This window comes from Bos mutus, chromosome 3 (assembly GCF_027580195.1).
Source record: "Bos mutus isolate GX-2022 chromosome 3, NWIPB_WYAK_1.1, whole genome shotgun sequence".
Taxonomy (NCBI): domain Eukaryota; kingdom Metazoa; phylum Chordata; class Mammalia; order Artiodactyla; family Bovidae; genus Bos; species Bos mutus.
This window is the reverse complement of record NC_091619.1, coordinates 65,426,047-65,445,288: the sequence shown is the minus strand read 5'-3', so window position 1 is coordinate 65,445,288 and position 19,242 is coordinate 65,426,047. Positions and strand designations below refer to the sequence as shown.

Below are 19,242 nucleotides of genomic sequence, written 5' to 3'. Positions count from 1 at the left end.
ATGTCTTTCATAATTTTAAAATCCACATCATTTGGTTTCGTTTTCTCATGCAGGCTGCCTTTGAACAGCATCATTATATCCTGTCCCTCCCCAAAAAGGTCAGGACATGTCTGCTGGGATCCATTTATCTATAGTATCCTTGTCCCCCTGAAGGGCACTGTAGGGGAGGAGAGAAAAAATACCAAAGAGAACAGGAATAACACTGAGTAGCTTAGAAAGGTAAATAAGTACAACAGAAAAGGGGACCCTGGCACCATTAACCTCCCCCTTGGTATCTTCCTAACCAGATATATGAAAAATAACACCACCAAATATTTACAGTTTCCAAAGGGTTTAGTCATATCATTAGCTCATCTGATCCTCACTACAACACTATGAGAAAGGCAAAAGGAAAACACCTTTCAGCTGCTCAGTTCTTTGTGACTCAAGGAGAATATGTTTAAGGATGTGCTTTTATGTTATCATTTAAAGTCTGGGCCATTTAATTACATTTATGATATTACCCACTTAACATATACAGAGGATTTACTTATTATTGAAGGCTGAATATGCTTTATGTAAAAAGATTATGGTTATGAGCTAAGCATTTAACATATTTCAAGCTTTTTGCTTTAACTGTATTCTGACAATTCAATAATGAAACAGAAAGAAATAACTGCCCTTTGAAATTTATCTGTAATATAATTAATCTTGTATATTATATCCAGTATTACTTTTCCCAGTTTGGTTTTAACTAAGAAGGGCACCTTCTTCAATCTCTGAAGAGGAATCCTTTTCCTTTCCAGCAGTCTTTACCATCAGGATATGTTTCATTATATTCAAACTAAATTACTTTGGCTCAAGAACAATTATATTTCCTTTACTAATCTAAGTAGCTTACCCCTTCCAACCACAGTGTCCATGACTTTGTGTAAGTGTTGACACAGTCAACCTTTGTCTCACAGGACTATTAAAATCCAGCTATTTGAATTTAAGTTTGCTTTTCCTCCTTTCTATGTACAAAAAGATGCTTTTCCATATAATCAGATAAAATTTTTCCTTCTTCACTTACCTAATACACCAATAAAAAGATCAATTAAAATGAAGATTCAGAGCTTGAAAAAAGCTTCAATACCATTTGTTCTAACCTGAGCGATAACACAGTTAATCCTTTGCCTGTGAAAAGAATGATCATTTTGCATATAATTAAAAGGTAATATTTTAAGTGCTACGAGGAAAACAGAGTCTAAGGAATATTAACTTTAAGAGGTCTTATTGTAGAAGAAGAGTTGTCTTCTGAATGTTTCCTATAATTACAAAACATATCTTCATAGTGATTTTAAGATTAACACAAAGTTTCTGGATAAAACAGATAAAACACAAAAATGTATCCCAGGGTCACAAATAATCAACTTTCAGGATATCTTTCTCCCCCTCATACGTGAAGAAACAATATCTGGGTCTGACAGCAAAGCACAATCTCAATACCATTTCCAGTTATGAGACAGATAGAAGATGGCCGGCAAGATGAAAGTCTGTCACGGGGATATGAGCTCTTGCATCTCATCAGAGACCAGACAAGAGGTTTACTGTCTTACATGATGCATCAGTCACACACAAGGACATGGCCACAAGCACAAATTTTTCCTGCAGTCTGTCCACTTTATGGGACTGTCCAGAAAAAGTGCAGACCCAGCCAGGGGGCAGCCAGTGAAAAAGCAGTATCTTTGTCAGTGAGGAAACTGAAGAGGTGATCAATTCTAAAGGATCACAGAATGCTTAGAAACGAAAAATGATGGGATTTGTTTCTCTTGAGCAGTCAATATGTGACATTTCCAAAGATCTTAAATTTTCCAGATAAACTGACAGTAAATAAAGCCCTGGAGACTGTCAGTACCAGATTAAAAACCTAATTTTTCATATTTATTTACAATTTTAGCTGTAGAATTCCATGAATAGCTGATAAATAAAATATTAACACATGAAAGTGTTAGTCACTTGGTCATGTCTGACCCTTAGCAAACCCATGAACTATAGCCCGTCAGACTCCTCTGTCCATGGAATGCTCCAGGCAGGAATGCTGGAGTGAGTTGCCATTCCCTTCTCCAGGGGATCTTCCCGACCCAGGGATTGAACCTGGGTCTCCTGCATGACAGCAGATTCTTTACCATCTGAGCTACCAGGGAAGTCCATATTAACACATCAAAGAATGAACCAAAAGAAAATTTGTGGAACAAAGTAGTCTAATTATAGAAGAATATTAAATAAATTTCTGTACATTCATAAAATGGATGGTACACAGCCATTCATAATGTGTCCTTGAAGAATGTCCAAGGAGAGGCAAAGGGTTGACAACATACTGCAAAGTGACAACTGACAAAACATTCTATATGATGTCTATTTTGGAAAAAAATATAAAAAAGACTAGGAGAATATACATAAAAATAGAGAATTTAATGTCTTCACATTTTTTTCTTTTCCAAATGAAAGGGGATTAAACAAAGGGAAATTCTTATTTTCACAAAGAGTCAGTGAGAATATTGTGACCTCTTTATCCCAATATTTTAATAACACACAAAATGAAAAACTGAAATATATTTAATACCATTTAGCGCTTGCATTAACAATAATTTTTCTTTAAGTTATAAAACCAATAGTTCATTCAAATTTACAGTTTGCTTATACTTTCTGCCAAGTCACACAAGAACAATACATTTTTGAAAATATATTGACATGAACTTATATTCAGTGTTGTAGCCTTTCATGCAGTCTTCATACATCACCACATTTAGAAAATGAACTTCATATGCTTGATTCCGTAAGTTTTGAAGAAAACCATGATAATGAGTGCCCACAATCCCAGAATAAAACCCCCAGGAGGATGCCAATCCTTCAACTTTGGTTTCTGCAAAACAAGAATGACATTATAAATTTAACAATAGATAAAGACTGACAGAAAATAGGTAATTCACAGAGTGTGCATTTAAGGGGTAGTAATGTAGATTAAATTAAATGTATTGTTAGCCTTCCCTGTCCGCAGGTTCCACACATACAAACATGTCCTGTATGTTTCTTTGTCCAGCATAGAAAGGCAGGTAAGTCTTCCCATTTACTTGTCATTTCACCAGCTGCGTTATGATCCTGACTGTGACTACTGTCTCTTTATGAGTTATATTAATACTTCCCGGATTATGAGCCAAGATTGTGCGGATAGTTATGAGAATCCTATTCTAGGATGGATTAAAGTGAAAAACTGTAATCTGAAATTTGCTTTAGTCACCATGTAAACAAGATTCCAGAAAGGTTTTCAGTGGTTTCCACATCTTATATTTTGTTTTTTCCTCTACATAACCAGGACACGTAATGCTCTTCACCCAATCTTCAAATTATCACATGGAAAAATAAAAAAGAAAGGAAAGAAAGAAGGAAGGAAGGAAGAGAGGGAAGGAGGGAAAGAGGAAAGGAGTGTAAAAATTAACACAAGTCAAATCTACCAGAAATCAGTAAGGACCATGCCATTAATTCACTGCCATGATTCTTATAAATTTATGTTTATTATACATGCTTTAAAATATCTAATAATTACCTAATGAATTCAAGATTATAAACTCACTGAAAATATTCTAAAGGACATTTTGATAGAAAGAAATTCTATTTTCTTTTAATTTTATAAATGGAGAAGTTATTTATGCAAATGCCTGATTTCCAATTAGGTGATCCTTTTCATTTTTTTTTTTTTTTAAAAGGAAGTGAATTACTATATTGAAGTTGTAGTTATCAAAACTTTAAAAAACCAAATTTTGATAAAGTAACATGTAATTTTTAAATTAAAATGTTATAGATAATAATTTCAAAGTCATGCTGAGAATAAATAACACTTCAAGAAATTTGCAACAACTGTAATGTGATATAAAAAAATCAATGATTTCTTTTTTCCTTTTTGATGAGAACTCTTAGAATTTACTCTACAAATTCCATATATAACATAAAGCAGTGTTAATTACATTAATCCTATTGCACATAACACATCTAGTACTTTTTTAAAATTAATTTATCTTAATTACAGGATAATTACTTTACAAAACTGTGATGGTTTTTGTCATACATCAACATGTATGATAAGCTCAGTGGTTCTCAAACCACTTCAGATGGTTTGTAAGCTCTTAGAACATTGTGCAACACTGAAAAATCTTAATTTAATTTCAGTAGAAAATCTACAGTAATTAATATAAAACATAGTTATAATAAAGGTAGGTATATAAGTATCATAAGCATGTGACATGAAAAAACAAGTGAGTGAACTAAATAAACATGATTAACTGCTGCTCAGTTTTTGTCCTGTTTATTCTCTAATAGTCAAACATTGGTAACTCTTGCCAAATGGATGAACAAGTTTAAGATAAAAAATTATTTTTCCACAACTGGGAAATGATTATCTAGTAAAGAGCTATTAACTCAAAAAAAAAATTCATTATTAGTGGAAACACACCTTCATACAGTAGTCAGAAGACGCTCCCTGAGAATCCACTTTAAAGAGTATTGACTTGGTTGAGGAGATATGATTCATTTTCCCCAATAACTAGGAGTCTGATTTATATAGTATTTGAAAATACACACACACACACACACACACACACACACACACAGGTTACTAGGTTATTACTTTTAAAAAGTTAAATAAATAGTTAAAATCTGGCATTAAACTATGCACTGTAGAAGAACAGGTTATAATATAGACAACTGTTCTATAAACTAATTTAATGAATTTCAGTGCTAAATGTTCAATAGATGTGAACCTTCAAGAGTCCAAGAGCACCTAAAACTTTCAGGTGGTGTTTAAATCAAGTCATGTAAGAAAATGCTGAACATCATTTAGGCACTATGATTCATTATAGATTACTGAAATAAATAATCAAGTAGTTAACAGCAAATCTTACTTCTGCACCTGTAGGAATTCTAGTTACTTTTCAATGAGATGGATTGCCCGAAGTTGTGATTTTACCATTACATCTTAAACTCAGAAGCCAGAAACAGTTGCCAGAGATAAGACAACTGTAGCTTCCCAGGTGGCACTCGTGGTAAACAGCCTGCCTGCCAATGCAAGAGACATAAGAGATTCGGGTTCGATCCCTGGGCTGGGAAGATTCCCTGGAGAAGGGAATGGCAACCCACTCCAGTGTTCTTGAAGAATCCCAGGGACAAAGGAGCCTGGTGGGCTACAGTCCATGGGTTGCAAAGAATCGGACACGACTGAAGTGATTCAGCACGCAACTTGTTTAGAAGTAACTAGCATTTCTCCAAAGATTGGTCCTGATAGTTATTTCAATCTGTTATTTTAAAAACTGTTTCAGAGAATTCTGGAGGCACTGCTTCCGGATCCTTCAACTAAATATGTCCTACATTTAGACCACTGATGCCCAGGAGAGGACAAGAGGTGAAAGCAAAGTGCTAGAACTGTGGTTTGCCAATGGCAAACTCTGAAGGCAAGAATGGAGGACCAAGAAATGTGTGTTATTACTCCAGAAGTATTATGGAATGGTATATGTATTCACATTACAACACTGTACAAGCTAACAAAAGTAGCAAATCTCAGCCTTTCAAAACTACTATTTGCAGTTGCTCTATTTTTTATTGTATATTCATTACATATATTTGACTAACAAAAAATGGAAAATGAATTATTAATTAAATACAGTTTGGACTCTTAGCTTAGCATGACATCTATGAAGAATCCTGCTTGTGCAGCTGCTCCCATCTTCTCAGGAAAGGCACATAAAAAGGCACAGAAAGAGACAACAGCATTCTCTACTAAAATTAACTTAACCTCTGATGAGAAACCTCAGATAATTTCACTATCTGTAAGTCTGGAAACCAGGTCTAGAAACAAATTAATGGTGGCCCAGTTTTCTGAATAGTACACAGGATCCAAAAGATTGCTGTGCTCTGTGAAATACATAATTCTGTCAGCTGAGAAAGGGATTTTAACTCTCTCCCTTTTTCTGCCTGCTGTTTAAGAGAAACAGTGTTGCCATAGAAGGTGACTTTATGAGGCAGCCAGAGTAGTGCAACTCTTCCCCAACCAATTAATGGCATACTTCATTGTACATCTATTTAAATATAATTCCCAGTAAAGAGCATATCAGAAGGTAGCAGGCAATGGCAATGGTTTACTGCATCCAAGAAGGCTCAACATCCAAACAAACATCTCTGCAAAGAAGGGAAAATACAGGAAAAATCCTTTCGATAGTATATGTTAAGAAACAATGTCTTTCCCACACACTTCATCTTTTTAAAGTGTCCAAAACCCAGGCACACCCAGCATGGCAGCACATGACCCTAGTTTAGTTTACCAAAACCACATCTGATGACTGGCCACCAGTCACTGGGAATTGTTGAACAACTATTCTTCAGATACACATCCGAAAGGATCCAAATCTAAGTAGATGGTGATTAACATCCACACGCTCTGCTAGAGATGCAGACAGCGTTCTAAGAAAAAGGCAAAAACCAAGGTGAGGTCCATGAGTAAAAACACTCCAACATATGAAGAAGAAATTTCCCGAAGACACAAAGAACATATCTCTGAATAGATTTCATAAAGAACAAAAGAATAACTTTAGAAAAATTTTATTTAACATGGATTTGAATAAAAATGCACAATAAGCCAAAACCAAATGAATAGCATAAAGATAAAATAATACAAGATGCAGGGACAAAAGGTTGAGGTAAAAAGGGAGCTGGAAGATAGTGTCCTAAGCACCTCTCTGAGTCCTTTATTCACCGAATTGTGGTAGACTAATCACAGGGAAAAAAAAGGTCCTGATCCCCCATACTTCCTTCCCTGTGTCCATACACTTTGAATATATTGCTTTATGGCAGTTCTCATCGAGAGGTATACTCTATGTCCTTCTTCCATAAATCAGTTGGCCTTGTGACTTCTTTTTGCCAACAGAAAGGAACATAAGCAACAGTGTCCTAATTCCATGCTAGCCTCAAGAGGCTTTCTTTGCCTGCTTCTGCTCTCTCTTAGAATACCACCATGAGAAACAAACCTAGGCAAGGCTTCTGGAGGTAAAAAAGACATCAGATGGAGACGAACTCAAGTTCTCCAGTCAGCAACCAGCCATCTCCCAGATGCAGAATTGCCTAACCAAGACAAGGTTGACCAGAGACTCATGAAGGTGCCCAGCTAAGAATACAACTGCTTAGCTAAACTCAGCCTGAATCACTACACTGGAGACTTAAAAGTCAAAGAAATAGTTGAAGTTTTAAGCCACTAACTTTTGGCTTATTATTCATCAAAAGCTATGAAATACACCTACTGAGATGACCATTAATATAGAAGGAAAAATCCTGATCCTTTATTATAAGAAAATAAAGTTCTCATCTACATACTTTTCAAGTTTCTGCAACAATGGTATATATAAAACCAGCATGAAGGGTGGCTAATCAGCTCCTTGTGGATCATGAATTTGGTCGAGGTGAGGGAAGTCTGTCAAGATAATCCCCTGATGCATTCTAGAACAAGAAATTCAGCCCCATTTCACTCACCTGAGCTAAATTTCACTAAGGACTGCAGCAAACACCTGTTTCCCCTGAACAGCATGTATAGCAGACTGTGTAGAGGTCATGCTACGGTGTCTTCTAAAGGTAAAGTTTGTGTATGTTCTGTGCCCCTTACCCTCACTTTAAGGGAGCGGCAGTTATGCTCACTTTTAGCTCTTTCTTGTAGTCTTCCTGGGAAGAGATTGACTCCACTTGTCACCATGCTGGGAACTGCTCCCAAGGAAATAAAGTGAGGCAATCTAGAGACTAACTCACCTCACTTCTCTCTAACCTTCCTCATCCCAACTACTTGAGCTACTCTAGCTCAAGTCTTGTTCCTTTCCTTTTCAAGTTAGTCAGCAATTCATATTCATTGGATATTGCCCCCACCCAACCCTCTGCTAGAAAAATGTTCGTTTCTCCCAGAATCTTGATGTATCTTGATGGTAAATCTGCAAAGCAACTAATTTAATCTAGGATAATTAACGGAGAAGGCAGTGGCACCCCACTCCAGTACTCTTGCCTGGAAAATCCCACGGATGGAGGAGCCTTGGTGGGCTGCAGTCCATGGGGTCGCTGAGTCAGACATGACCTCGACTTCACTTTCACTTTTCACTTTCACGCACTGGAGAAGGAAATGGCAACCCACTCCAGTGTTCTTGCCTGGAGAATCCCAGGGATGGCGGAGCCTTGTGGGCTGCCGTCTGTGGGGTCGCACAGAGTCGGACACGACTGAAGCGACTTAGCAGCAGCAGGATAATTAAAGATGATTTGTTTTTAACTATAATTTTGCTTCCAACAGAAAACTGACCACTGTTCTACCTTAACCATAATTTTAGTTTTTTTCTGACACAAAAACCTACTATTAATATTGTTAATTAATATCATTATGGAATTTTCAGCCAATCCAGATGTCAGTTCAAGGAAGAAATAATTTTCATATTTCCAGATTTTACAATTAGGTATCAACAAACTATATAAAATCAACTCTTAGAATTACTGAGAACAACGAGTTCAGATCTGAGATAAATATAAAAAAATACCCTTCCAATGTGCCAGTAAAAATGAGTTGGAAAATAGAAACAAATTTCATCCACAACAGCACTAAAAAACATAAAATATCTGGGACTATCCACAGCATGAGGATAAAAATCTCATTTTTTAATGTCATTTTATAAATTTACAAAATCTCATTTTATAAATTCATCTCATATGGTAAAAATCTATATTACTGTATAGAGGAGTAAACAGTCCTGAATATCAAAGAGGATATGATAAAGCTAATCTATAATATTTTTCTGATACAAAATAGAAAAGATCAACGAAACAGAATAGAAAGTAGTCAATCAGCTCAGTATCCAACAATTTGGATATTATATTGGATATTATAAAAGAACTATAACAAATCAACGAGCAAGGAAATATTCTTACTGGTCCTCTAACAATGGGTTAACATCTGGAAAAAAAATTTTCCAGAAAAGAAAAACAAAGAAGTTTTGTTTCTAAACCAAAACTACAAACCAAAATATACTTCAAATGATTAAGAATTAGATGTAAACTTATGACATGTAAAAAAAACAATGTTTTTAACTACTTTTGTAAAGTGGCACCTAGGGGTCCATCATAATGGTAGCTATGTTAACAGTACCAGCGGAGAGCAGTTACAAAGGATTTCACTGTGAAGAGCACGAGTCAAAGGGCCTGCAAGCTAAGGGGACTGTCAGTGAGCGGCTATTCAGGAAGGACTTCTTGGATGAGCTGGCCCTTGATCAAGGTGTCATATGTTAGTTGATGGACAGGAGGAGATAACACCCAAGCAGTGACACATGGAACAAAATCATGGTGATGGTAAAAGCCAGGCACTGGGAAGAGTGATGCCCCAGCCATATACTACACTAGCAGGGGGAAGGTGACAGACAGAAAGAGATTTGCATCTGCTTCGTTCAATGCCAAACCCACAGGACTCTGGCACTTAGAAAATCCTGATGAAAGAAAGAATGCAGTTTGAGAGTAGCAAGCATTAGGGCCAGGAGGGTCACTCTTTGAATAACCAGTTGCATTCTGGGATCTGAAACAATGCAATGCCTCTGAGAGCTTAGCCAGCAACCACCCACAGGTGAATATGGTAAAAAGAGACAAAATGTCAGACAATCTGCAGGGTAAAGGGATTTATAAGTTTAAAAGCAATAAATGGAAATAAAAAGGTGGAGAGGTTTTTAAAAGAACCTTTTGAAAAATCGGTATTTTATGAAGTGTATAAATCAAACTAAGAGGCAAATAAATGAGAAAACATGACAGAAAGGGGGATAAATTCAGTACTTTGAGATCTGCCAAAAATGAGTAAGAAAAGACACATGGATTTATGAACAAATGTTTTGGGAAATGAAAATTTTCACAATAATTACAAATAGCTAATAAAAACCTGAAAAATATAATTTTTGATCATAAAAGTAAGTTAAAATAACATGTTAATTATTTCTTCCTTGTTTCAAAACTGAATTAGTAAATGTTAATAAGGATGGTCAACTTTTCAGGGAAAGTAATCAATTTACATGTTCAGAAGTCTTTAAAATGTTCATAATTTTTCATTCCTAGAATCTGTTGCACTCCTAGCTAGGCTCTACAGTAAGGAATTCAGAAATGCTGACAAAGGTTTACACAAAGATTTTCTTCTTACTGTTATTTACAAAATAAAAATGGGAAACTATATAGATAATATGAGAAATACTGCACATCAACATAATTAGTCATCAAGAATGTTCTCAATTTTAATGATTTGGAAAGATGCTTGAACTGTAATAAGAAAATAAAAGTAAAATGCAAATTGAGTATGAAATATGATCTTATAACAATATTCAAAAAAAGGAAACTGAAGTCTGAATACGGTTTCTGTGAGAGAAATAGGATTAGAGGTACTTTCAAACTTTTCTCTACACTTATCTATACTTTTGAAAATATATTTTCTACAATGGATAGGTATTTTTTAAATTATTTTTATGGGGGAAAGAGGAATGCAGAGGAAAAACTTTTAATGAAAGAGTCCACCTAGAAAAATCTTTCTATATTCATTTTTTACAAATTTAGAAGATGTTCTACAATAATACCATTTAGTACATGATATCCTACTTTGAGAAAAAATAACATGAATAGCATGACAGCAACATAATAAAATAAAGTGCTTTTTCAGTATGTATTTAATGATATTCCCAGAGAATAACAATATTGGTATTTTTAAAATAACTATAGGTAATATTTTAGGCATTCTACAATGATTTTACTTACAATCAAATGAGAGATTGGTATAATTATTGCATTTTGTAGTACAGCTGCATTTGAGGTAAGTTCACATTAAAGTATAGCTTGTAATTTCATTTGTGTCCATATTAGAGCTTCTCATAAAATGACTAATTTTATGTAGTTAAGCTACACTACTGCTATTAAATACACTTTTTTTTTAACTTTCACAATAATAGCTATAATACAGAGGTGAAAAGCATATATAAAACATTCCAATGTGTCATGAGCAAACACTTAAAAGCTTAAGGGCTACCTATTATTGAAATGCCTAATATTTCAAATTAAAAAGATAGGTAGCTTAGCAACACTACATTGCCAATTGTGAACAGTATTCAGTCTCCTCTTTCATGTTTCTAGGAGAACATTAACCACAGAACTTCAAACAGTTAACAGAGAACAGAACTAAGTATTAAAATTATGTAAAAAGAAAAAATTAAGGATTTAAAAAATTATACATGTTTACTAGAAAACAAATAGAAAATTTACAATGTTTCAATAAGATTTTTTCCTTAAAATATAATGAGCATATGAGATCAGTTAAATTATATTTTAAGGAAAGAAAAAAACAATCCACTAAGGTCGCAAATAATTTAGCTATTTGTTTTCAACCGTTTAATTAGTTGTAGTTTGTTAGTATTTCCAGTCTATCAACATCCTCTGTATAAAGTATGATTTGTAATCTTCAAATTATACTTGTAGTATATATCAAATTGTGGTCAGCAGAATTCTAAGAGAGCCCCCAAGATTCCCGCTCCCTGGTGTGCATATGCTGTATAATCACTTCCCTTTGAGTGTGGACCAGGACTTATGAATATAAGACTAGATATCATTCCTTTGCTAGGTTACATTATATAACAAAGACAAGGGGATTATGAAGATGTTATTAAGGTCCCTAATCAGTGACTTTCAACTAGTCAAAAAGGAGATTATCCTGGAGTGAGAGACTGACCTAATTAGGTGAGCCCTTTGAAAGAGGGTCTAGACCAGGGACCTAAGTCAAGAGAGAGAGACAAGTTCAGTTCAGTTCAGTTCATTCGCTTATTCGTGTCTGACTCTTTGCAACCCCATGAACCGCAGCACGCCAGGCCTCCCTATCCATCATCAACTCCCAGAGTCCACCGAAACCCATGTCCATTGGGTCGGTGATGCCATCCAACCATCTTATCCTCTGTTGTCCCCTTCTCCTGCCTTCAATCTTTCCCAGCATCAGGGTCTTTTCAAATGAGTCAGCTCTTTGCATCAGGTGGCGAAAGTATTGGAATTTCAGCTTCAACATCAGTCTTTCCAATAAACATTCAGGATTGATTTCCTTTAGGATGGACTGGTTGGATCTCTCTTGCCAGTCAGAACACCACAGTTTGAAAGCATCAATTCTTCGGCGCTCAGCTTTATAGTCCAACTCTCTCTTTATAGTCCAACTCTCACACCCACACATGACCACTGGAAAAACCATAGCTTTGACTAGACGGACCTTTGTTGACAAAGTAATGTCTCTGCTTTTTAATATGCTATCTAGGTTGGTCATAACTTTCCTTCCAAGGAGTAAGCATCTTTTAATTTCATGGCTGCAATCACCATCTGCAGTGATTTGGAGCCCCCAAAAATAAAGTCAGCCACTGTATCCACTGTTTCCCCATCTATTTCCCATGAAGTGATGGGACCAGATGACATGATCTTCATTTTCTGAATGTTGAGCTTTAAGCCAACTTTTTCACTCTCCACTTTCACTTTCATCAAGAGGCTCTTTACTTCTTCTTCACTTTCTGCCATAAGGGTGGTGTCATCTGCATCTCTGAGGTTATTGATATTTCTCCCGGCACTCTTGATTCCAGTTTGTGCTTATTCCAGCCCAGCGTTTCTCATGATGTACTCTGTGTATAAGTTAAATAAGCAGGGTGGCAATATACAGCCTTGGCGTACTTCTTTTCCTATTTGGAACCAGTCTGTTGTTCCATGTCCAGTTCTAACTGTTGCTTCCTGACCTGCCTACAGGTTTCTCAAGAGGCAGGTCAGGTGGTCTGGCATTCCCATCTCTTTCAGAATGTTCCACAGTTTATTCTGATCCACACAGACAAAGGCTTTGGCATAGTCAATAAAGCAGAAATAGATGTTTTTCTGGAACTCTCTTGCTTTTTCCATGATCCAGCAGATGTTGGCAATTTGATCTCTGGTTCCTCTGCCTTTTCTAAAACCAGCTTGAACATCTGGAAGTTCATGGTGCACGTACTGCTGAAGCCTGGCTTAGAGAATTTTGAGCATTACTTTACTAGCATGTGAGATGAGTGCAATTGTGCAGTAGTTTGAGCATTCTTTGGCATTGCCTTTCTTTGGGATTGGAATGAAAACTGACCTTTTCCAGTCCTATAGCCACTGCTGATCTGGATTTGCCTGCTGCTACTGCTAAGTCACTTCAGTTGTGTCTGACTCTGTGTGACCCCATAGACGGCAGCCCACCAGGCTGCCCCGTCCCTGGGATTCTCCAGGAAAGAACACTGGAGTGGGTTGCCATTTCCTTCTCCAGTGCATGAAAGTGAAAAGTGAAAGTGAAGTCGCTCAGTCGTGTCGGACTCTCAGAGGCCCCGTGGACTGCAGCCTACCAGGCTCCTCCGTCCATGCGATTTTCCAGGCAAGAGTACTGGAGTGGGGTACCATTGCCTTCTCCCCTAAAACAACTTAAAAGCAATCCTTAAAGGAATCAAATTGATCCTAGAACAAAATCCAACACTCATTACATGAATAAAACAAAAATCCAAAATGTAACAGCCAGCAACAGCAACAACAAAATTAAAACAGCTAGCATCCAATCTTTTAAAAGGGCATGGGAAGGAGGAAAATATCACCCAAAGCCAGGAGAAAAATTAATCAGTTGAAATAGACCCATATATGAAAAAGGTGATGTATTTAGTAGACAGGGCTCTTAAGACAGCTATTATAAATTGTATGTAAAGAAAAACATGATCATATGAGAGAAGATAATATATAAATAGGATCTATTATAGGAGTTCTAGAGATGAAAAATATATATAAGATGAAAGCTACATTGGATGAAATTAAGAGTAGATTAGACACTTTAGCAGAGAACTATTAAGATAGCAACAGAAGTTACTCAAATGAAGCACAGAAAGAAAAAGAGCAGGGAAAAGAATACACAGAGCCTAAGTTATGCCTATCGTGGCATAATATTAAGCAGGAACACATTCATGCAATTGGAGTCCTAAATAGGGAGAGACAAAAAAATGTTAAACAAATAATGACTGAAATTTTTTTTCAAATTTCATAAAAACTATAAACCACCAAATCCACAGAGCCCAACACCAAGAAACACAGAGAAAGCCACACAAAGGAACATCATAATCAAAATTCGCCCATGTGTCACAACTACTAAAGCCTGCACACTCTAGAGCCCACGTGCCACAACTTCTGAACCCCTGCACCCACAGCCCACGTTCTGCAAGAGAAGCCATCGCAGTGAGAAACTTGGGCACCACAACTAGAGAAAGCCCAAGCGCAGCACTGAAGACCCAGTACAGCCAAAAGTAAACAGATACATAAAATTTTTTAAAAAAGAAAAGAAAAACAATGATAGCAAGAACACCTTAAAAGCAGTCATGTAAAAAGAGATTTGTTCTTACAGAGAGGGGTTTAACAAACTACAGCAGATGAGTTAGTCACATGATTACACAAATAAAGTTTTATGAGAACACAGCCATGCTCATTCATCTACATATTGTCTATTGCTGCTTTCGCATTACACCAAAGTTCAGTAGTTGCAACAAAGATCAGATACCTAAACTATTTAGGATCTGGTCCTTTAAGAAAAAGTGTACTGACTCCTGCTACAGTGGAACAAAGATAAGCATAATTGAAGATGTGCTGTCAGCAACCATGGAATCCAGAAGACAATGGAAAGGCATCTTTAAAGTACTGAAAGAAAATAACTGTTACCTAGATTCTAGGGAAAATGTGCCAAGTGAAAAAAGTCTTTCGAGGATGAACATGAAATAAAATTTCAGTAAAACAAAAGCTTTGAGAATTCAACAGACATTTACTGCAGCAGACCTATACACAGCAATATACAAAGTGGTATACCAAATACCTATACTACAAGGTATACCTACAGCAGACCTATAATACAAGCAATGTTAAGAGAAGTTCTTCAGGCAGAACGAAAATTATACCAGAGGGAAATACAGACTTCCACAAAAGAAAGAGGAGAGATCACGGGTATACCTGTGGTGGATTCATTTCGATGTTGGGCAAAACTAATACAATATTGTAAAGTTTAAAAATAAAATTAAATTAAAAAAAAAATGGTAAACTGGTAAACAAATATATAAAAATATTTTCTTCATTTAAAAATTTCCTTAAAAGATAATCGACTGTTTAAAGTAAAAACGATAATATATTGTGTGGCTCATAAAGATGTAGAATCAAAACATATACAACAATAGCACAAAGAATGGAAGGGAGAAACTGAGAACATATCATTATAAAGTTCTTACGCTATATATAAAATAATATACTATTTAAAGTTCATGTTTAGTCACTCAGTCGTGTCCGGCTCTTTGCGACCCCATGGACTGTACACCACCAGGCTCCTCTGTCTATGGGATTTTTCCAGGCAAGAATACTGGAGTGGGTTGCCATTTCCTTCTCCAGGGGATCTTTCCGACTCAGGAATAAAACTGGGGTCTCCTGCACTGCAGACAGATTCTTTTACAGCTGAGCTACCAGGGAAGCCTTTGTAAAAAGACTACCAGGGAAGTCAACTATTTAAAGTAAACTGTATTAAATTAAAGATGCGTATTATAAATCCTAGACTAACAACACTAATAAAGTGGATTCACTTAATAAACCAAAATTGGAGTTAAAATGGCATCCTACAAACTCAACAGAAAACAGAAAAAGAAAAGGAACTGAAAACAGATGGAGCAAATATAAAACAAACAGCAATACAGCAGATCTAAATCCAACCAGATTTAAATCCCATTTAACTACTGATAATTACATTAAGTGAAAGGATCTTAATAGTAGTAGTAGTGTTAGTCGCTCAGTCCTGTCCAACTCTTTGTGACCAAATGGACTATAGCCTGCCAGGCTCCTCTGCCCATAAAATTCTCCAGGCAAGAATACTGGAGTGGGATGCCATTCTCCTCCCCAGGGGATCTTTCTGACCCATGGATCGAACCCAGGTCTGCACCATTGCAGGCAAATTCTTGACCATCTGAGCTACAAACGATCTTAGTATTCTAATTAAAAGGCAGAGATTGTCAAGTTGAATAAAAACATAAAACTCGATGATATTCTACCTATAAGAAACCTACTTTATATTCAAAACACAGATAAGTTAAAAGTGAAATGAAAATCTGTTTTTCCAAATGGAAAAAGAAACCTGGGCAGGCCATATTAGCGTCAGAACAAAGTAGAATTCAGAACAGCAGTCCCCAACCTTTTTGGCACCAGGTCCTGGTTTGTGGAAGACAATCGTTCCACAGACCTGGGGTGGGGGATGGTTTCAGGATGATTCAAGCACATTAGCTTTATTGTGCACTTTATTTCTGATCTAATGCTGTCACTAATTCGACAGGAGGTACTGGTCCACAGCCCAGAGGATGGGGACCCCTGCTTTAGAACATCGAATATTACAGGGATTAAAAAAAGAACTTCTCATACTAATACGGAGAAGGCAATGGCACCCCACTCCAGTACTCCTGCAGGGAAAATCCCATGGATGGAGGAACCTGGAAGGCTGCAGTCCATGGGGTGGCTGAGGGTCGGACACGCCTGAGCGACCTCACTTTGACTTTTCACTTTCATGCATTGGAGAAGGAAATGGCAACCCACTCTAGTGTTCTTGACTGGAGAATCCCAGGGACAGGGGAGCCTGGTGGGCTGCCGTCTATGGGGTCACACAGTCGGAAACGACTGAAGTGACTTAGCAGCAGCAGCATACTAATACAGGGATTGATTCACCAAAAAGGTACCAATTCTAAATGCTTTATGTACTTAAAGTTTCAAAAACACATATCAAAAACTGATAGAACTGAAAGGAAAAATTATAACTGTGTATTTCAGCACAATCTCAGAATTAATTAGTAAAAAAAAAAAAATCAGTAAGAATATGGAAAATCTGAATATTATCAACCAATTTGATGTAGTTGATATATTTATTTCACTTTACCCAGTGATACTAGAATGCAAATGCTGTATTAGTGCATGTGGACATTCACCATGATGAACCAATTTCTGGTCTCTAACACAAGTCTCAATTAATTTTTAAGGGCTGATGTCACAGAATATTCCAGAAAGTGGAATTAAACTAGAAATCAGTAACAGAAGAGAGAACTTGGAAAAGTCTTCAAATACTTAGAAATTAAACAATATATTTCTAAGTAACCCAAGAAGAAATTACAAAGGATATTAGAAAATATTTTTAATTTAATGAAAATATATTTGTCAACTGAAAAGAATGCAAAGCTGAAAACCTTAAGTTTTATTCAGCAGACTTACTGAAGACTTGTGTCCAGGATACAGCCTCTCAGATAGCTCTGAGGGCCTGCTGCAAAGAGGTAAGTGACAAGTCAGGATATACAGGAGTTTCTGTGAGGGGCAAGAAAAAAAAGAAAAAAAAAAAAACCCAGGTATCCAACATCAAACGGTTACTGCTAACTATATTTTAAAAACCAGACATCTCAAGTTAATGAATTTATCACTTTTCTATGTATGGGAAGATGCAAGAGTCTGGACTTATTGAAACTATTCACTTGATTTGCATCTTAGCAATCTACTGCCAGTATTCCAATTTTCTCCATTCTGAGCTCCGTACCCTCAGGGTGCATTGTCAGGGGTGGCTGCAGTTGCTGATGGCTTGATGGTGGGCAGCCTGTTTACTGAAATGGCAGGTGACACTCTTTATTCATACACTTCAAAATGTATGGGATGTACATAAATCATCCTTATAGAGATATGTATAGTTTTATACAACTGTATTAGAAAAGAAGAAATATTTGAAATCAGTAATTTATGAAAAAGATTCCACCTGAAGAAATTTGAAAAAAAAAAAGAGCAAATGAAACACAAACTAAGCACAAAAAAGAAAATTAAAAAGTCAAATTCAATAAAAGACAAAACAAAAAGGTGGGGGGGGGGGAATATCACCAACCAAAAACTGCTTCTTTTAAGTTCAATAAAATTGATAAACTTCTTAAAAAACTGGTTTAAAGAAAAAAAGAAGAGAGAATATCACTACAGATTATACAGACATTCAAAAGATAGTAAGAGGATACTAAAATAATTTTATGGCAATAAATTTGACAAGCTATGCCTTGACAGATACAAATTACCATCTTATCAAATTTTAAGCCAGAGAATTAAAAGACACATAACTTCTGTAGAGTCCACAAAAATTTCCACATCCCTAACTGATATGGAAAGAAGAAATCAAGAAAGAGGAAAGGGATTTCCAGTCAGCTTGTAAAATAAGAGATCTGTGTTGATAAGAATGCTTTAGAGAAGAACCCAGAATAGTCAAGCAGAAACTGCAAATAATAATGGTTAACACTTAAATATTTACTATACACCATGCATTAAAGAATTTTAAATGTATCAGTGCATTGCCTTCAAGGTAGATAATATAATCTACCCTGCTTAACAGATGAGGAAAATTAACAATTGTTACAAAACTACCACCACTACCCATAATCATGATTATCATTTATGGAGTACTGACCAAAAGTTCCACTCCTTTATAAGACCTTCACATATATTATCTTATTTAATCCTTACAACAGCACTGTGACACAATTATATAATTAGTATCTTATTTCAAACATGACAAAACTATATTGAGTAACTTGACTAGTCACAAGCTAGAAACTTTAGTAAGTGGTTTTGCTAGGCCTGAAACATGGTGAGTTTGATTTCAAAGTCAGTGCTCTTAACCATTACATAATACTCCTAAATTGCAGAATTACTCTGGGAATAGGTCAAGACTTCTCCTCCAGGCAACTCCTTACCTCATGAATATTATGGGGCAACAAAATAAGCTTTCCTTGAAAAGTAAGCTATGACAAACCTAGAAAGGGAGTTAAAAAAACAGAGACCACCTTGCTAACTAAGGTCAGTATAGTCAAAGCTAGGGTTTTTCCGGTGGTCAGGTACGGATGTCACAGTTGGACCACAAAGAAGGCTGAGCACCGAAGAATTGATGCTTTTGAACTGTGGTGCTGGAGAAGACTCTTGAGAGTCTCTTGGACTGCAAGGAGAACAAACCAGTCAATCCTAAAGGAAATCAACCCTGAATATTTATTGGAAGAACTGATGCTGAAGCTGAAACTCCAAATTTGGCCACGCAAGGTGAAGAGTCTACTCACTAGAAAAGACCCTGACGCTGGGAAAGATTAAAGACAAAAGGAGAAGGGG

General features: G+C 36.2%; 1 protein-coding gene across 1 annotated transcript in view; it reads right to left on the bottom strand.

Moving 5' to 3' along the window:
- Positions 1-2,416: 2,416 nt before the first annotated feature.
- Positions 2,417-19,242, bottom strand: part of PIGK (phosphatidylinositol glycan anchor biosynthesis class K) — a 136,301-nt gene continuing 119,475 nt past the window's right edge. The window contains exon 11 of the mRNA XM_005896805.2: positions 2,417-2,884. Within this exon, the coding sequence (XP_005896867.1) occupies positions 2,768-2,884 (117 nt within the window). The 3' untranslated portion in view covers positions 2,417-2,767. The remainder of the gene's footprint in view (positions 2,885-19,242) is intronic.